General features: G+C 47.6%; 1 protein-coding gene across 2 annotated transcripts; it reads right to left on the bottom strand.

Moving 5' to 3' along the window:
* Positions 1-1,304: 1,304 nt before the first annotated feature.
* Positions 1,305-14,975, bottom strand: srrm2 (serine/arginine repetitive matrix 2). Of its 2 annotated transcripts, none has more exons than XM_080511275.1 (14): positions 14,795-14,975; positions 13,577-13,828; positions 13,318-13,413; positions 13,051-13,236; positions 12,707-12,790; positions 12,149-12,214; positions 11,782-11,808; positions 11,571-11,681; positions 10,985-11,105; positions 9,065-10,908; positions 4,959-5,561; positions 3,208-3,276; positions 2,991-3,098; positions 1,305-2,698 (listed from the first exon to the last, which is right to left on the bottom strand). In XM_080511275.1, exons 2-14 carry the CDS (start codon positions 13,822-13,824, stop codon positions 1,564-1,566), a joined length of 4,698 nt encoding a protein of 1,565 aa, XP_080367401.1. In that variant the 5' UTR covers positions 13,825-13,828; positions 14,795-14,975; the 3' UTR covers positions 1,305-1,563. The 2 variants fall into 2 exon arrangements, with proteins under 2 accessions (XP_080367401.1, XP_080367400.1); XM_080511274.1 differs by having other exon boundaries at positions 10,985-11,108.
* Positions 14,976-17,682: the final 2,707 nt, after the last annotated feature.

Raw genomic sequence — 17,682 nt, forward strand, 5'->3', positions numbered from 1 at the left:
AAACTGAACTTTGTTTGACTCAATGACAAGTACAGGTAAAAAATAAAGTATGCAACATACAATTTCTCCTGGAAAAATCTGGTTTACTTCTTTATTGCCCCAAAAATAAGGAGCAAGCAATGACGTGTCAATAGCTCTGCTGGAGAAACTGTGGACCCTCTGATCTGGATCCATGTGAAGAATTAAGACTAATATATGGATATGAACTACCCAGAAGCTGTTTGGTCCTACATTTATGTAAAATGTCCCCCCAAAAAAAGACAATATCTTGTCACCAAGAAAGCAATCAGGAGAAACTGGAGTAATGAAACACCAAGAAAAGGTCAGTGGCTCAAGACCCTGGACGAAATCTCTATATATAGTGAACACACACACACAACTGGAAAAAATTGGGATTAAAAACTATGAGCAATTAATAAATCTGTCTTTCAGACTAAAACATGAAGGTATCGCCCACAAGGCTTTGATTCTTTGGTTTGTTTTGATGTCAAAATGTGTTTTCTATTAATAATTTGTGGAGAAAGAGTTAGTAGACAAAAGGTCTCAACTACTAGTGCCTACTAGTACCATTTTAATTTGATTTGTACTCAGTAAAAAGGTATAACTACTCAGAGTATCAGTGGAGCAGCCTGAGCTGATCTGATTTATTTCCATGTATTTTAGTTTGATTTTGAACTGGCTTTGCCATTTCTGAAACTGTTAAAATCTCATATTTAAGTCAAATGAAAGTCATGAATGACATTCAGAGTGAGAAAATAGCTAAAAAAAAACATGTTAAAAAAAACTTTGAAAGCCAAATGCAAAGAGGCTCCAAATCAGCAAATATATAAAACAAAACTATGAACTCAAAAGCAAGATTAACAGCCGGCAGCTTCATTGAAATCTAAAAAACACTTGAAACTCCACTTGAACGCTTAAAAACAAATAAAACGCTGATGTGTTTGAGTTTCTTTATTGCAACAGGAGTTGTTTCCGGTGAAGTTGTGTAAGTTTTGACCACAGAAACAAAGTGAAGCATCTGGATCTCATGGAGCTCATTTATCAGACGATTTGACTTCGTCTGTCCATAACTTTGACATCACTTCATTTGTCTTTCCTCAACAATATTTCCATGACAATGCTTCAGGTGAAAATGCGTCGTTTAGAAAAGTTCACACGGCAAGTCGTCGCCATGCCAACGGTGTTGGTTTGATTCCAGTTAAACTTCAAGCAGCGACCGAAGAGTCCCTGGAAACCATTTCAACCAATCATTTCAACATTCAGAATGTGAGTAAATCACAAAACTCAAAGTCACCACACTAATAAAATGTACAATTTATCTTTATTTGTATTATGAGTTTCAACAAAAAAAGATACACATTTCAGTTTGCGCTCACATTAAAAGGAAATGGCATGAACGTCCGACCATCACGCCGAAGAAGAACCAAACACAGACGTCTCGTATCTACAGTCAGAACAGGAACACGTTTCATTCAGCGCGTCTGAAGCCTACAGCTCATAAAAACAAAATGTACAAGCCGGCCGGCCGCCAGAAAACAAACCCAAGATCCAAGTCCCAGTGGCTCATTTCCGCACTCTGCTGGGCGCCTGGCGGCTCGGAGACCCTCTGCTGGACGCCGGGCGGCTCGGAGACGCTCTGCTGGGCGCCGGGCGGCTCGGAGACCCTCTGCTGGACGCCGGGCGGCTCGGAGACGCTCTGCTGGGCGCCGGGCGGCTCGGAGACCCTCTGCTGGGCGCCGGGCGGCTCGGAGACCCTCTGCTGGGCGCCGGGCGGCTCGGAGACCCTCTGCTGGGCGCCGGGCGGCTCGGAGACCCTCTGCTGGGCGCCGGGCGGCTCGGAGACCCTCTGCTGGGCGCCGGGCGGCTCGGAGACCCTCTGCTGGGCGCCGGGCGGCTCGGAGACGCTCTGCTGGACGCCGGGCGGCTCGGAGACCCTCTGCTGGGCGCCGGGCGGCTCGGAGACCCTCTGCTGGGCGCCGGGCGGCTCGGAGACCCTCTGCTGGGCGCCGGGCGGCTCGGAGACCCTCTGCTGGACGCCGGGCGGCTGGGAGACCCTCTGCTGGACGCCGGGCGGCTGGGAGACGCTCTGCTGGGCGCCTGGCGGCTGGGAGACGCTCTGCTGGGCGCCTGGCGGCTGGGAGACGCTCTGCTGGGCGCCTGGCGGCTGGGAGACGCTCTGCTGGGCGCCTGGCGGCTCGGAGACGCTCTGCTGGGCGCCTGGCGGTTCGGAGACCCTCTGCTGGACGCCTGGCGGCTCGGAGACACTCTGTTGGACGCCTGGCGGCTCGGAGACCCTCTGCTGGGCGCCGGGCGGCTCGGAGACCCTCTGCTGGACGCCTGGCGGCTCGGAGACACTCTGTTGGACGCCTGGCGGCTCGGAGACCCTCTGCTGGACGCCTGGCGGCTCGGAGACACTCTGCTGGACGCCTGGCGGCTCGGAGACCCTCTGCTGGACGCCTGGCGGCTCGGAGACACTCTGCTGGACGCCTGGCGGCTCGGAGACACTCTGCTGGACGCCTGGCGGCTCGGAGACCCTCTGCTGGACGCCTGGCGGCTCGGAGACACTCTGTTGGGCGCCTGGCGGCTTGGAGACCCTCTGCTGGACGCCTGGCGGCTCGGAGACACTCTGTTGGACACCTGGCGGCTGGGAGACCCTCTGCTGGACGCCTGGCGGCTCGGAGACGCTCTGTTGCTGCTCCTACCGGACAAACACACACACTTTCACTCAGACAGTCTGCAGTGAACCCGTCATGATGAGTCAGCGGAAAAATTACAATCGGAGAAAAACAAAAAGACTGTTTTCCATTTAATCCAAAACATCTTTTTAAAGAGTAAAATTAAAGTTTACATCTAAAACTAAATAATGCAGATGATGATCAAACAAAATCAAAGTTATTTTACAGCAGTGAAACTGTGTTTCCAACAGTTTCCTGTCGAGATGATGTGAAGAGAAAAGAGAATTCCAACTTGTTTGTGTGGACGCTACAGACCTGCGGCTCGGGGAGGACGCTGCTGCCCTCATGTGGTGGGGAGGAGAATAGCTCAGCGAGCGAGAGTCTCTCAGCGAGTCAGCGGGAACGCGGCGAGGTGGGTCATGACTGAAAACACACACAAAAAACCATCAAATCTAAACTCCCGGGAAGGAAGGTGAAGCTCGGCTCAAAGACGTGATGAAATGAACGGTGACTGAGAACAAGTTCTTCTCACCTCTTCTTCTGGGTTTGTTTTTCGTCTTCAGACGATGACGAGGAAGAGCTCGGAGGCTTCACAGCCTTCCTGTAAAACAATATTCAGAGAAACGTTAAGCTTACAGGAGTGTTTTGTTTCAGGATGTTGGATGATTTTTGAGCCACTGCAGGTTTTCCAACCTTCTTAAGACTGCAAACTGCTTCAGTTCAAGATTCCACCAGTTAATATGGAAAACAAAGGACTTCTTGTGAAGCTCAGTGACTGTTTACAAGCTTTCATCTTGTGTATCAACCAGGGAAGCACAGATCCACATCGTTTCACTTCGATCACGATACCCTAATGTGGATATCTGCCGATACCAATACTACTCCGATACCAGAGCTGTTTGTTTTAATATTATCATTATTGTTGATTTAAGATGAGGCCGTAATAAACTCTCTACAGTCAAGTAATAAATGTTTGCATGTATACTCTCAAAAGACTCCGAGGTTAGTAGAAGGTCAGAAAAGGAAGCAGTACAAAGTATTTTAGTTCCATGTGGACAATGTGAGGGTCTGCATAACGTCATTATGTCATAATAGAACTAGTTCTATCTTTAAAACCTCACAATCACTTCATTAATCCCTGGAGAAATTCTTTATCAACGCAGCACCAACAGAATGTTTCCAGCTCTGACGCAGCTCCAACCATTGGGACTATTTTCAGGGAGTTTAGTGTGGAGGAGGACGCAGCTTCACCGAGGTGTGAATCTCCTGCTGACAGCCTGGAGGAGCTGCTGCTCATTGTTTTGATGTCAGAGCTGTTCTCCTGGAGAGCTGGAGTTTTAATACGCCGACATCTGGCAGCAGTACGCCGCCTCGCTAGATAAGGCTTTACCAACATTGCTGCGTTGCTTTGCAAACATCCACGTTGCTGTGTTGCTTTGAGCGTAAAATACATCCAAACAGCAATATGTTGTCAGGACCAGCTGGTTAGCGCCATGCTACTACGTTAGCCTGCGAGCTGGCAGCAAACTGTGGAATGGATTTCCTGACTCATTACTCCGCGTCTCATTGAAACCCGCCTCTGTTCAGGAAATCCAGTCCACAGTTTGCAGCGAGCAGAGCAGCGGCAGGGAAACACTGTGGAGTCATTTCAGCAGCACAGACGAAGCTTCGTGGATCAGAAATCTCTGATTATGTTGGTATCAGATACCGATACTGGACCGGATTCATCCTGATCATTAAGTGTCAATGTGTTGGTTAAACAGCTGTTGTAAAAAGTGTGGAGGTGTTTCTGAACTTTCCAGTGAGTCGAAGTTTTCTGATTGAAGCTGATTTTAATGCTCCTGCTGAAATATACGGATCATCTTCCTATTCGTTGATTTAATTAAACTAAGAGAACCACACCGTGGACCTCAGTATCAAAGAAGAAGCAGGTCAGTGAAGTAGGAACGTTTCAAACTGTGAAGAGGCAGAAGACGATGGAGGATGTTTTCCAGAAGACCAGCACTTTATAAAAAATTAAACGAGGAACCATCAAAGCTGGAACCATGAGAGCGAGCAGAGACCATGTCCACGGTGTTTTTAGGAAAAAAAAAAAAAAAAGTTTTTATAATAATGTTGAGTTCCCCACACGAAAAATCTCAAGAACAGGCGATAAATTTACATTTCTATTCTGCTGTGAAGATTTTTCTTTTCCAACATTGTGGAGCAGCTTCCTGTGGTCAAACACTGACATCTGGTGGTCACAGACAGTATGCCCTGCTGTAATGTACGGTTACGCCTCACCCGTTCTCCTGCTCTGGTTCTGAGTCGGAGCTCTCCGAGGATGAGGATGATGAAGAGGAAGAGGAGGAGGAGGAGGAGGAGGAAGAGGAGCTGGAGCTGCTGCTCTGATTGGCCGCCTTCTTCGCCTCCTTCCCGTTCACAGCGCTCTCGGCCCGGCCGGGCTGCTTGGCCGGCTCCCTGGGTGACGGCTGCTTGGTGTCCGCTTGGCGGCCGGCCGGCGACCTGGGAGAGGTCGCCTCAACGCACCGCGAGTCCGACTGCGAGCTCCTGCCAGCCGGGGGCGGGGCAGCGGCGTGGGAGGAGTCTCTGGAGACTGCAGGTGTGGAGGAAGAGGAGAGACTCTTGGGGTCCTCTGGCTTCCGGCGCTCGCGCTCTGCCGGGACCTTCAGAGACGGCGAGGATGAAGAGGAGGAGGCGGAGGAGCTGGAGGAAGAGGAGGATGAAGAAGAGGAGGACCTGCGGGGCTGGGGGAGGCTTTTGGGCGGGACGTTTGGTCTTTTCTCCGGCACTCTCTGCTGGTCTGCCTCCCTCTGCCTCGCCCTCTCCCGGGAGGCAGAGCGACTTGTCCTCCTACGGCGATGTGGAGATGGAGATCGCCGGGACCTGAAGACACGAGACAATTTCACCCGGAGGACAACTCCAGAAGCCACTTCACAATTGTGGAACTGAGTTTAATCAGAGAGGAGCTGAATCTGAAGCACAGCAGCTTGACAAACAGGGACAAGCCCAAAGGTTCTACGCTTCTCTGAGCACACAAATATGCATCATCACATAAAACTAATGAATTCTACAGAGAAAACCCCAACATGACTCACAAATACATTTGTGATACACATATTTAAAAGTAGATGTTTTTCTTAAAGACTGCGCTCTCTTGATTCTAAATCTCTTCATGTTTTGACTTCCTGTTCTGTCATTCTAACTTCATCCTGAGTGACCAGACTGGTAAAATATTGCTATAATAACATTTATTGACACTTCAAAGTTTTTCTTTGTTGTGGTCAGTGTATGGAATGAAATGGTCGATGTTTTTACAAGCTCATACGGCTGTATGGAGCAGTAAGGTAAAGCAGTAAGTAAAGTAAAGCAGAGCAAATCCGGTGCGTTTCCTCCAGAAAGTAGGCGGGGCTTAGAGCTGCACAGATATGTGATGTTGCAACGATTACCTGAGCTGGGCAGAAGACCTTATGAATCCTCTGTGGTTGTTTACATCCTCCGCTTTGCACTACTTCTTTTATTTTGTCTCCCCGCATCTGAGCTCCGGCGGCTAGCCGTTAGCTCGAGTGCTGCGCCGCAACTTTGATGTTTCCTGGAGCGTGAACGCCGGCCGAGTGACGCATAAATCTCGCGACAACAAATCGATAATTAAATTTGATGCCAACGCTTTTAATGAATTTAAGCGATTCGTTGTTGAGTCCCACACTTTCAACAGTTTACGTAGTTTTCTTTGCTCTGCCTGTCGCTCGTCTCCGTCAGTCTCCTCCGTCTTGTATGTCGCACTTTGTACAGACATGACATCATGACATCATGACAACCATGACAAGTGGAAGGGACTGAACGAAGCATCGAGTCAGAGAATGCTGCTTTGAGGAGTTTTAGCAATGGAATTACTCGAGGAATCATTTCAGCCCTAATTCTAAGCACAAATGTGTTTTTTTTCGGCCTGGACTTATCAGATAGCCAATCAGATGTCTCTGTTGTTTTCCACCAATCATCAAAGCTGAGCGGTCATTTAAAGCGATTACCCTCAATGTGACGAGCTAAAGCTGCTAACAACCAAAATACTTCCAGCAGTATAAATGTAATTTAATTATTGTCTTTGCTCCGCAGCATAATCCTGGAGTGACCATCACCTGGTGGAACAGTTTGACCTGCTGGCGGTTACACTAAATTTAAGATGATCTTTGAATCTGGTGCTCAGAGGGGAAGTAGAAACATTTCTAAGCTTTGTTTTAAAAACTACTAAAGGCTCAAATTCTGCCAAATCCACTTCCTAAAGGTTCTCCAGCAGTTCTACTCGTCTCCACACCTGGAACGACGCCCCAGAAGAGAAGACAGTGTGTCCTCTCTCTCCCTGGCTTGTTCCAGGGTTTAAAAAGTGTGTTGCTCCAAGCAGCCAATCAGAAATCAAACCCTATATAGTGTCATCAGGGGTTTAGCCAATCACAATCAAGGTTGGCCCTCACTTTGACTCCTCCCACAATCAGGCAGCTCTGCTCTGGCACATGGCACCACAAGAGGAAGTACTTCCTCCCCTTTCCATAGATGGGCATGTGTGGGCGGAGCCAGTCCAGCTCACACAGACACAGCAGATTCTGAATGCAGCTCAGATGATCCAATATTCAAATGGAGAGGAAATCAAGGAGGTGTAACAATGTAGGGACTGGTACCTGTACTGCTCCGTCCAGACCAGAGATGCACTGCAGTACAAAAGTTTTAAGACCAGGGCTCAACATGAAGGCTTTTCTGAACGCCCGGGGCGAGTTCAAGCTTTGCTCGAGCAAGTGAATCATCTACCCAGCTTGCTCGGGTGGGCTAGTGCTTTTTTCTGGCGATTTTGATGTGGTTTTTTTTGTGGCAAAAATCACTTGGTATCCCCAACAGATCCCGCCACCGCCATGCGCTGACATTTCTCACCCCAAGAGCGCGACTACATGATTCTCACGTGAACGCCAATGAAAGCCTGAGAAAACGCTCGATCTCGGTATCGGCTGCTATTTTCTTCCCGATCCATGTTCCCCATTCTGGTCAGCCATGCCGCGTCTTCCTTGAAAAACATGCATTCTGATCGGATAGCGTTGCGTAATTCCTCGGGAATCCGTCGAATGATGTCGTCATTGTCCGCCATTTTGAATTTTTCACTTCCGTCAACATTCAGATCGTCACCAGAACGAATTAAGAACTCACTCGAATTCAACACATAAAAACAACTTCAACTAAAACGACAGATTTTTTTGATTATTTTGACTTTCTCAACCTGAAGTTCCAGAACTTTTTATGGGTTCAGAAACAAAGTTGACTGAGGAGGAAGAACAGGGACAGGATGATTTGTTAATATAATAAAAATACATGACACACATTTACCATGTTATTAAAACATGTATATGGATAAAAAGTAACTAATACAATAAATACGGTGTGGCAGTATTTAGTAGTATAGGGTGACAGCTCCAATCTTAAGACTATCAAATTTATTTCAGGCCAACAGAAAAAATAAAGATGCGTCTTCCTGAAAGCTTCATTGCGATATCTTGATTACTGAAGAAACTACAAGTGTTTTTAAGTAAAATGTGGATACTTATATGTGTAATATGTTGGTCGAATTCATACATTACCCAAGATTACACATTTCCATTAAACTTCGGACAAGTAAAAATTGGTCCGGGCAGCAAAAAGTTTCTTTTTGTTTTTTTAGTTTCCCACTTAACCGAACCGAGATACGTACCGAACCCTGACTTCTGTACCGAGGTACGTACCGAACCCTGACTTCTGTACAGAGGTACGTACCGAACCCTGACTTCTGTACCGAGGTACGTACCGAACCCTGACTTCTGTACAGAGGTACGTACCGAACCCTGACTTCTGTACAGAGGTACGTACCGAACCCTGACTTCTGTACAGAGGTACGTACCGAACCCTGACTTCTGTACAGAGGTACGTACCGAACCCTGACTTCTGTACAGAGGTACGTACCGAACCCTGACTTCTGTACCGAGGTACGTACCGAACCCTGACTTCTGTACCGAGGTACGTACCGAACCCTGACTTCTGTACCGAGGTACGTACCGAACCGTGACTTCCGTACCGAGGTACGTACCGAACCGTGACTTCCGTACCGAGGTACGTACCGAACCGTGACTTCCGTACAGAGGTACGTACCGAACCGTGACTTCTGTACCGAGGTACGTACCGAACCGTGACTTCTGTACAGAGGTATGTACCGAACCGTGACTTCTGTGTACCGTTACACCCCTACAAGGAAGAGCTAGAAACTTTAAATACAAGGTTTCTGGACCAACCAGACCAAGAGGAGGAGTTGAACAGCTGGAGAAGAGAACTTTGTCTTCTTCTGGAATGAGATTCAGATTTAGAGGTTTTTCTCTCACCTGATGGGAGGACTCCTCCTTCTCAGACTCCTGGACCTGCTGCGCCTCCTTGGACTCATCGACCTCCTGGAAACCCTCTGATCCCTCAGTCGCTCCCTTTCTCTGTCCCTCTCGCGCTCTCGTTCCCTCTGCCGGTCCCTCTCCCGGTCCCTCTCCCGGTCCTGGTCTCTCTGCCGGTCCCGGTCTCTCTGCCGGTCCCTCTCCCGGTCCCGGTCCCTCTCCCTCTCCCGGTCCCTCTGCCGGTCCCGGTCAGACCAGGACGGAGGAGAAGTCCTCCTAGACCTGGGCAGAGGATCCTGGTACTGCTTTGGTGGCGTGCGACGCGGTGGGGAGGCAGCAGCAGTCTTTGGAGGAGGAGAGCAGGACTTCCTGTTTGCAGGGCTGGACCTGGTGGTCCTCCTGGGACCCTCTCTGTCCCCCCGGCTCCTCTGGGAGGGGGAGCGCTGGGCTTTGCCCCTGTGGACCGGGGACAGGGGTGGGCTGGGGCTGTCCATCTGCGTTGGGCTGTAGCGCTCCTGCCCCTTGGTCCGGGGCGGCTCGTCCTGGGCTGGGCGGCGAGGAGGCGGTTTGGCTCCTCCCACCTCCCTCTGGGGGGCGTCTCCCTCGGAGCTCTTGCTCCTCCCGTTGGAGAGATATCTGTGAACGGCAGCTCCGATGGTAGACGGAGACGCTCTGGGTGGACTGCTTCTGTCTTTCCTCGCCTCCTCTTCTTTGTTGGCCTCATCTTCTGAGGAGGAGGAAGAGGAGGACGAGGACGAGGACGAGGAGGAGGAGGATGATGAAGAGGAGGACGAGGAGGAGCTGTCGCTGTCACTGCTGCTGCTCCCTGGTTTCTTTTGGGCTGGTTTGTCCTCTGCCTTCTTCTTCTCCCTCGGAGGACTAGCCATCTTGTCTCGCTGCTGGCTCGTCTCCGGTCGCTCGCTCCTCGACTTCTCAACAGGCCTCGAGTCGTCTCGCCACCTCTCCGTAGACGGGCGCACCTCCTCCTCCCTCCTGCTCCTGCTGTATCCATCCCAGTCTCCTCCTCTTGCTCGGTTCAGATGGTCCTTCTCCTTCTCCTTCTCCTTCTGCTCGTCTCCCCGGCGTCCGTTGGCAACTGGCGAGCGAGAGGCAGGAGACGAAGAGTCAGGAGACGGAGCGTCCCTCTGTCGGTCACCTCTCTGCTGACGAGGAGACGTAGCGCTCTGCTGCCTCCTGGTGGCGTCTTTTCTCACAGGCTGATCCTTCACAGTATTCTCTCTCTGAGGAGGCGGCACTGGAGAAGGAGATGAGGAGTCGTGTCGCGTCTTTTTACTACCATCTCTTTCCCTCTCTGTGTCTCTGCTCCTGTCTCTCCTGACCTCCTGCTTAGGTGGAGAAGGAGATGATGAGTCATGTCTGCTCCTCTGATGAACCTTCTCCTTCCCTCTGTCAGACTTGTCTCTGCTCCTTGAACGCCTCCTCTTCTCGGGCTCTACGCTCCTTGAACGCCTCCTCTTCTCGGGCTCTACGCTCCTTGAACGCCTCCTCTTCTCGGGCTCTACGCTCCTTGAACGCCTCCTCTTCTCGGGCTCTACGCTCCTTGAACGCCTCCTCTTCTCGGGCTCCCTCTTCTCGGGCTCTACGCTCCTTGAACGCCTCCTCTTCTCGGGCTCTACGCTCCTTGAACGCCTCCTTTTCTTAGGCTCTACGCTCTTTGAACGCCTCCTCTTCTCCACCTCTATGCTCCTTGAATGCCGCCTCTTCTCCCTCTCAGTGGATTTTGCAGGCTGTGGAAGAGGGGAGGGTGAGGAGGAGTCGTGTCTCCTTTTGTCTCCTCCTCTTGAGGCTTCACTCAGCCGAGCTCTCTCTGCATTGGACCTCTTCTGAACAGAGGAGAGAAGTGTTGGCATTTCCTTACATTTTGAGGTAAACTTATGGTATCCATACTGTTTTACTCACTGCGTCTCCCCCTGGACGTGGTGGGCTGCGCCTCCCCCTGATCGGGGACCTTCCCTTCCTTCCTCCCTCCATGTTTCTTGCCGTTTGCTCCTGCTGCTTTGATCTTGGTGGAGATTCATTGCTGCTAAAAGGAGAAGAAAGAAGAGTTCCATCAGATTCTAATCTCTTCAGTTAGGGATGCTGTTGGACATTCTGGTTTCTGAGAAGGACCCATCTGAGACTCATTGGACAAAGTGTTGAACCACTTCAGACGGAAAATGGACAGAAATGGACCCACATTCAAAACCCGGTTAACTTCTACATTATTTCTAACGGGTTCAACTCTTCTGCTTTGGGTGAATATTCATCAGTAGTTGAATTCTGGTGTGCCCCAGGGCTCCAACTCAGCTGCACTACTGTTTGAGCTGTACATGCTGCAGCTGCACCAAGTCATCAGGAGCCCTACAGTGAGAAAGCTGTGTTCTGATTCCAATATTGGTTTGTTGTCAACCATCAGACACACGACAAGAGAGTACGACACTTTACCAGCCAACAATTTAAATTCATCGTGTCATGACACTAAAGTTCGTTACTAGTTTGTTGGTACCTGTGATCAGTGCTGGAGGAGATGCTGATATGTCTTGCCGCCTTGGTTTTGGGAGGACTCAGACTCTGTTTTCTCTTCTTCTTTGATGCTTTCTGTTTCTCATCCGACGAGCTGAAAGAGGACAGAAACCTTCAGAGCACTTTCAACATGAACTCGCATCTAAAACACACATTTATAACACTTTGTGAATCCAACATGTGAAAACACCCACCTGTCATCGTCCTCATTCGACGCCTCACTGAAACACAAAACAAACAATCACCACCACGCCAGGAAGTATAATGCTACTGTGTATTTAGCATTAGCATCTTTCTGTTATTGTTACACTAAACTCTTGTCTTTTGGATGAGCCTCATTAAGTCTGAAGTAACTCACACCCGATGGCGAAATGAAGCAGGTCGTCCTCTAACATCAGATTATAGAGCATCTTCCTCCTAACTGATGTAACTTCAGCTACTTCACCAAGTACCTGGTAAAGTGAGTCCCCTACTTCTAAAAACACTATTGTTGTAGTATTTCTCAGTATCTTCCTCGGCACTGATGGCATCTTTAGTGAAAGCCAGTGAGAGTTAAGGTACCGTTTCTTCTTCTTCTTTTTGGATTTCTTCTTCTCTCTTTGAGGAGACGGGGACGGACTTGCAGAACTGTGACCAACAAAGAGAAAAATGACATTAAACTGTGTATGATATCAAACACATGTCTTTAGGACCTCATGAAGTCTGAAAACCAAAAAGAAAACTTGAATTCATGTTGTGAACAGCAGCAACTGGTTCATTTAGTAGGTTGTGACTGTTTCAGTCATGAAGTCTCCTCCTCTGTTTGCACCTGACGTGAAATCGTCACACTGTTGGAGCAAGTTTGTTTTTTAATGAAGTTGACGGCTGTAGAAATCATGTGTCTGAAGAATCCTTAATCTGTACACAAACACTGCTGCAGACATTATTGCAAAGATGGTAAGTGCAGTCAGTAGGAGACCTGATGAATATTTCCAGGTTTTGCGACTTTAACTTGTTTGAGATGAGGTTGTTTGCATTATTGTTGGACAGACTGGTAGCAAGTGTCCTCTGAAGGCTCTGCCACTCCTGGAGAGTGAGTTGTCAAAGATTCCATCCATCAGAAAGAAGTGAAGAGCTCACCTCTCTTGGTTCTTGTTCTTCTTCTTCTTCTTCCGGCTGCGTTTCTTTGGAGGGGAACCCGACTCCTCTGAATCCTCCACCAACCTGAAAGATGGGAGACACGTATGATACTGCACAGCTCCCCAAAGCTTCCAGCTAAAGTCTTCACAATACTTTTTCAATTTTCAGTATTTCACATTTCTTCTCTCCGGCTCACATCCAGGCAAGTTTCTGTTCAATGACGTTTGTTTCTGAGCTTGGAGTGAAGAAGATGTGGTTCAAGGTGCTTGAAGATTGTAATGAAGCATGGTGTTGTCATTGTAGTGTGTGTGTGTGTGTGTGTGTGTGTGTGTGTGTACACTCACGTATACTTCTGCTGCTGCAGCCGCTCCCTCTCCAGCTTCTCCTGCTCCCGCCGCTCCTTCTCTTTCTCCTTGCGGTCGGCGTGGAAGGACGAGCCGTCCACGTAGTCGCTGGCGATGCCGAAGGCGGCGCGGAGCCGGTCGTTCTTCTGCTGATTGGCTGCAGCCAGAGCGTGAGTCTCCGTCACCCTGAGGAGCAGAGCCGAGCCGTCAGCAATACCGAATTACCTTGTGAAGCTCACACCTGTGGCCCGGCGGCGGCGCTCGTACGTGGGTCTCTCTGTGGAGTTGGGCGCGGGCTCAAGCTTCTCCTGCAGCATCATCCGGAAGCTGTTCACCTTCTCTTCGATCTCCTCGGCAGAATATCTGAACAGACACCAGGAAACCAAGATTGGCAACCGAGTCATCATTTCGCTGTTTGGATCAAAATCCTGGAAACACAATTCATCTCCGACATGCTGCCTTCAGACACGAGTTCACCAAGAGTCCATGACTCCACTGTTGTACACCAGTGTGGAGGTGTCCTTACCCCTGTTCCTCCATCATGTCCTGCAGCTCAGCACACTTCACCTCCAGCTGCCTCTTGCGCTGGTGCTCCAGGATGTCGGCATTGGGCTGCCTGTTGAGTTGACTCTCCAGCCTCTCGCGGTCCTTCTCGTCCCGCTCGCCTCCGCGCTCATCCCGCGGCCGCTTGACCCGCAGGCTGGACAGGTTTCTCTGCACATAGCCATTGGTGCCGCTTCCTCGCGGAGTCGTCAGTCCAATCCCATTGTACATGACTCTGCAGAGAGAGAGAGAGAGAGAGAGAGAGCGAGCGAGCGAGAGTATGAGTGTGGTTTCCAGCCTGGGAACAGAGAAAGTCACTTCAGGAACGTGGGTCCTGTGCTGTGTGTTGAAGGGAGCAGTATGAATGGACAAATATAGAAAGTATCCAGTAATCAGTGCAGATTGAAACCTTACATTTCCATTCAAAGTTTAATATTATTTACTCAAAGTTTTGTTGCAAGAACCGAATCAATGTATGAAATGATCTTCCTCATTTCTGGTATTGCCCAGTGTAAGATTATTGCTTTCAGTATGGGACATATTTATTGTGGTGAATAGAAAATCAGGTGAAATGTTGATTCTCATATGCTTATTCCCACCTTCAATGGTGTGACAGTGCGCTTCACATATGTGAATTTATTTAGGTCTCAAAGATGTTAGAGTGACTTTGACAATTTGACTTCAGACACTTGTAGATGTCGTGATTGTTGTCTTTAAATCCGTAAAAGAGATCTTTAACAGAACGAGACGATTGAACAGAAGCCATAAATTGGTTCATAAATGACTGAAACACAAACGACAGCTTCAGTTCGGCGGCATTTTGTTTACACGGGGTTTTCCGGGTTTCCTGCAGCAACTGGAAGGTTCACGAGACATTGTGTGGATCTGCTCGAGTTTGATGGCAGATTTTAACGTCAGATTCCACTCTTTGATTCAAGGAGAATTGAGAAAATGCAGATTTAGAGGCGCAATAACACGTGCGCCAAACAGGCCTCTTCTGCAGAATATCATTTACCGGGATTATGCTGATCAACACGAAAAGTAACCCTTCGATCAAAACGACACATAAACCACGAGATGTATCGAGTCTGGAAGTCACAGTATAAACATTTATCTTAAACGATGTGTTTTGTGTGGAACGTTCAAAGCGCCTGAAGGCCTGAGCGCCTCACAGAGGTGGGCTAAGCTATCGGCTACGTACCAGCTTTGTTCCTCCGGAGTGGGGAGAAAACAGTGCCCGGAGAAGGTCCTGCAGCTCAACGCCGTCCCGCTGAATCACACACACTAGAAGGTGAGTTTATAATCGCTTCGTTTTGACAAAGTACTGAGATAAGTGAGGAAACGGTGCTAGCTTCGGTACAATTAGCTGCTAGCTGCTTCACTCGCCAACTGGTGACTGTGACGTCATAGGAACGTTTCCGACACTCAGCATGTTGCGTTCAATTTCAGGATATAAAAATGGGAAATATCACATTGTTGGAATTAAATTTCGTGAAATATTTCCTGAATTTTTTTGGGAATGAGAAACAAATACAAACAAACAAACAAACAAAAAAAACCTCCGCAAAAGTCTGCTTGTTTTTCTTCATACTACCATGATGGAATTTACCTCTGCTTTACATACTATATGAAGGGTCTGCAACCTTTATGAATAAAAGAGTGCAATTTCCACCAAATACAACTTGTCAGGAGCCACAAACATGGTAATTTATGGAAATATATCTGTGCCAGCAGAGTTTGAATTTGACTCTCTAACTGTGAAGTCTTACACCATCAAAACTCGACTTTTAGAATTGCAACCTTTTTCAGCCGTCAGCTGGTCCCCAGGGAGCGTAATTACAGCACCTTTGACAGGAAGCTGCTCAGTGTCTGGTTGGCAATTCAACACTTCTGCTTCATCTTGGAAGGCCGCGAATGTCGACCATACACCCATCACATTCTCCATGTCCAAGGTGGCTGAGCCGTGCTCCGTACATCTGACACGTGGCCGGCCAGTCCAACATGGTGGTGGATTGCCTCTTCAGAGCGATCGCCAGCACAGTGCAGCTGGGTCTCCACAAGCCAAGTATGAGTACGGAGCAGGCCTCGGATCACGGGATTCAGTCGCTCAAGAATTCAGACACTGGGCTGCGCCTGGAGGAAGTCGCAGTCGGCGACTCGGGGGTCGGTGGTAAAGTTATCGTCTGGATGTCATTAAAACTGTCGACCTTGGCACTGGCTTTTGACACGCCACCTCCGACTCCCATTTTTCCCTCGCCTTTCTCCTTTGCTTTTTCCCCCCCATTATTTTCCTTTTTTCCTTTTTGTACTTGTATCCCTTTTTTATCCTTTCTTTTTTCTTTTCCATTTTCATTTTTGCATGTTTTCTTTTTAATTTTCTTTTTCCTTTTTCCCTTTTTTCATTTTCTTAATCTTTTCTTAAAAAAACAAAACAAAAAAAAAGGAATTCCAGCAATTCAACTCGTTTTATTTGGGCCATTTAGCTATTTTACCCATTTTTATCCATTCCAGCTATTCTGACTGCTTTTGCTGTTTAACATTCTTTATATTTCTGATCATTTTTGGGGAAAAAGTGTGGAATTGAAATTAAGTAACATTTGATGCTAAATATCAAATTTTCTGAAAGTTTCATGGAGCTGCTAACATGTGCCGAATTGCCACATGTGAGCTGCAGCATGAAGACCTCTGACATAAAAAAAATGTTTTATGGATAAATTAAATACAATTAAATACAATTTAATACAACTACATGCTTGCATTTCCAGAAGAAAGTGCAAGTGTGAAGGCTTAAGGCTCTCATCCTACGTCTCCATGGCAACAGATCCTGGAGATGGAGGAGGAATAGTGAGTCAGAAAACATACAGAAGCAGTCATAATAATAATAATAATAATAATTAATAATTAAAGCTCCACGTAGCCTTGATCAGACCTCTCACTCTGGCGTCTGGCCTGTTGGGGTCGCCTGATCATTGCCTCTGGCCCATTTAAATATTGATCAAATATACAATTTGAAGGTTTTAACAAAAAATGACTTTTATTTAGAAAAATTCGGGGGCTTTTATTTTGAAAGCCAACTAACCTCAAATCTAGCTAATCATTAAGTATCAATTTCTCCGATTTTTTACGTCATTTCAATAAACAATGACTTTCTAAAATTGGGATCTTTTATTTTGAAATCCAGCTCACCCTGAGCCAAGCTAAACCCTTATTAATTAATTTGAAGTGTAATTTTTGATAATCAAAGAGTTGAAGGAGTTTGGGTCCTTTATTTGGAAAGTCAGGACATGCAGGTGGTTACAGTTAGACATGGTATTGCGTAATTCTTGGTGTGATATTCAAACTGATAAATTGGCCCCCTCTGATCGTGATGGAGCTGAAGACAACGAGGAACCAACACCATCCGTTGTGTCATTCCCTACACCTGTGCTTGACTATGCTGTTAATCTCTGGCCAATAGGAAACCTGCCCTGCTTGGTAGGCGTGCCACTTGCAGGTCATCACAGGTTCTGGATTTCACTTATTTAGCACCTTACAGCTGCATGAGCTGCACCACATCAGCACTTTACATTGTTCATCACATTCACCTGTTCACACACACACCAATGGAGGCAACGGAGCGCTGCCACTCTAATGAGACGAGTTTGGGGTTCAGTGTCTTGCCCAAGGACACTTCAGCTCACGGACAGGTGGAGATAGGATTCGAACCTGCAATCTACCGATAGCTGTGGCCCTGAAGTTCAAACCACAACAAATCACTAAACACAACTACACATTGAAAAACACAACAGCAAATGAAAAAACACAACAAATTGAAAAACATAACTGCAAATCATTAAACACAACAACAAATTAAAAAACACAACACAAATGAAAAAACACAACAACAAATTGCAAAACACAACACAAATTGCAAAACACAACAGCAAATGAAAAAACACAACAAATTGAAAAACATAACTGCAAATCATTAAACACAACAACAAATTAAAAAACACAACAGCAAATTAAAAAACACAACGCAAATGAAAAAACACAACAACAAATTGCAAAACACAACACAAATTGCAAAACACAACAGCAAATGAAAAA

The sequence above is a fragment of the Blennius ocellaris genome (assembly GCF_963422515.1).
Source record: "Blennius ocellaris genome assembly, chromosome: 16".
Lineage (NCBI taxonomy): Eukaryota > Metazoa > Chordata > Actinopteri > Blenniiformes > Blenniidae > Blennius > Blennius ocellaris.

Bases quoted from the DNA above. Each gene is read 5' to 3' on its own strand.
- srrm2 (XM_080511274.1), bottom strand. From the start codon at position 13,824: ATGTACAATGGGATTGGACTGACGACTCCGCGAGGAAGCGGCACCAAT. The intron at 13,237-13,317 runs GTACGAGCGCCG...TCTGCTCCTCAG, and splicing joins AACTCCACAGAGAGACCCAC to GGTGACGGAGACTCACGCTC. The intron at 10,909-10,984 runs GTGAGTAAAACA...TCCTCTGTTCAG, and splicing joins CACGTCCAGGGGGAGACGCA to AAGAGGTCCAATGCAGAGAG.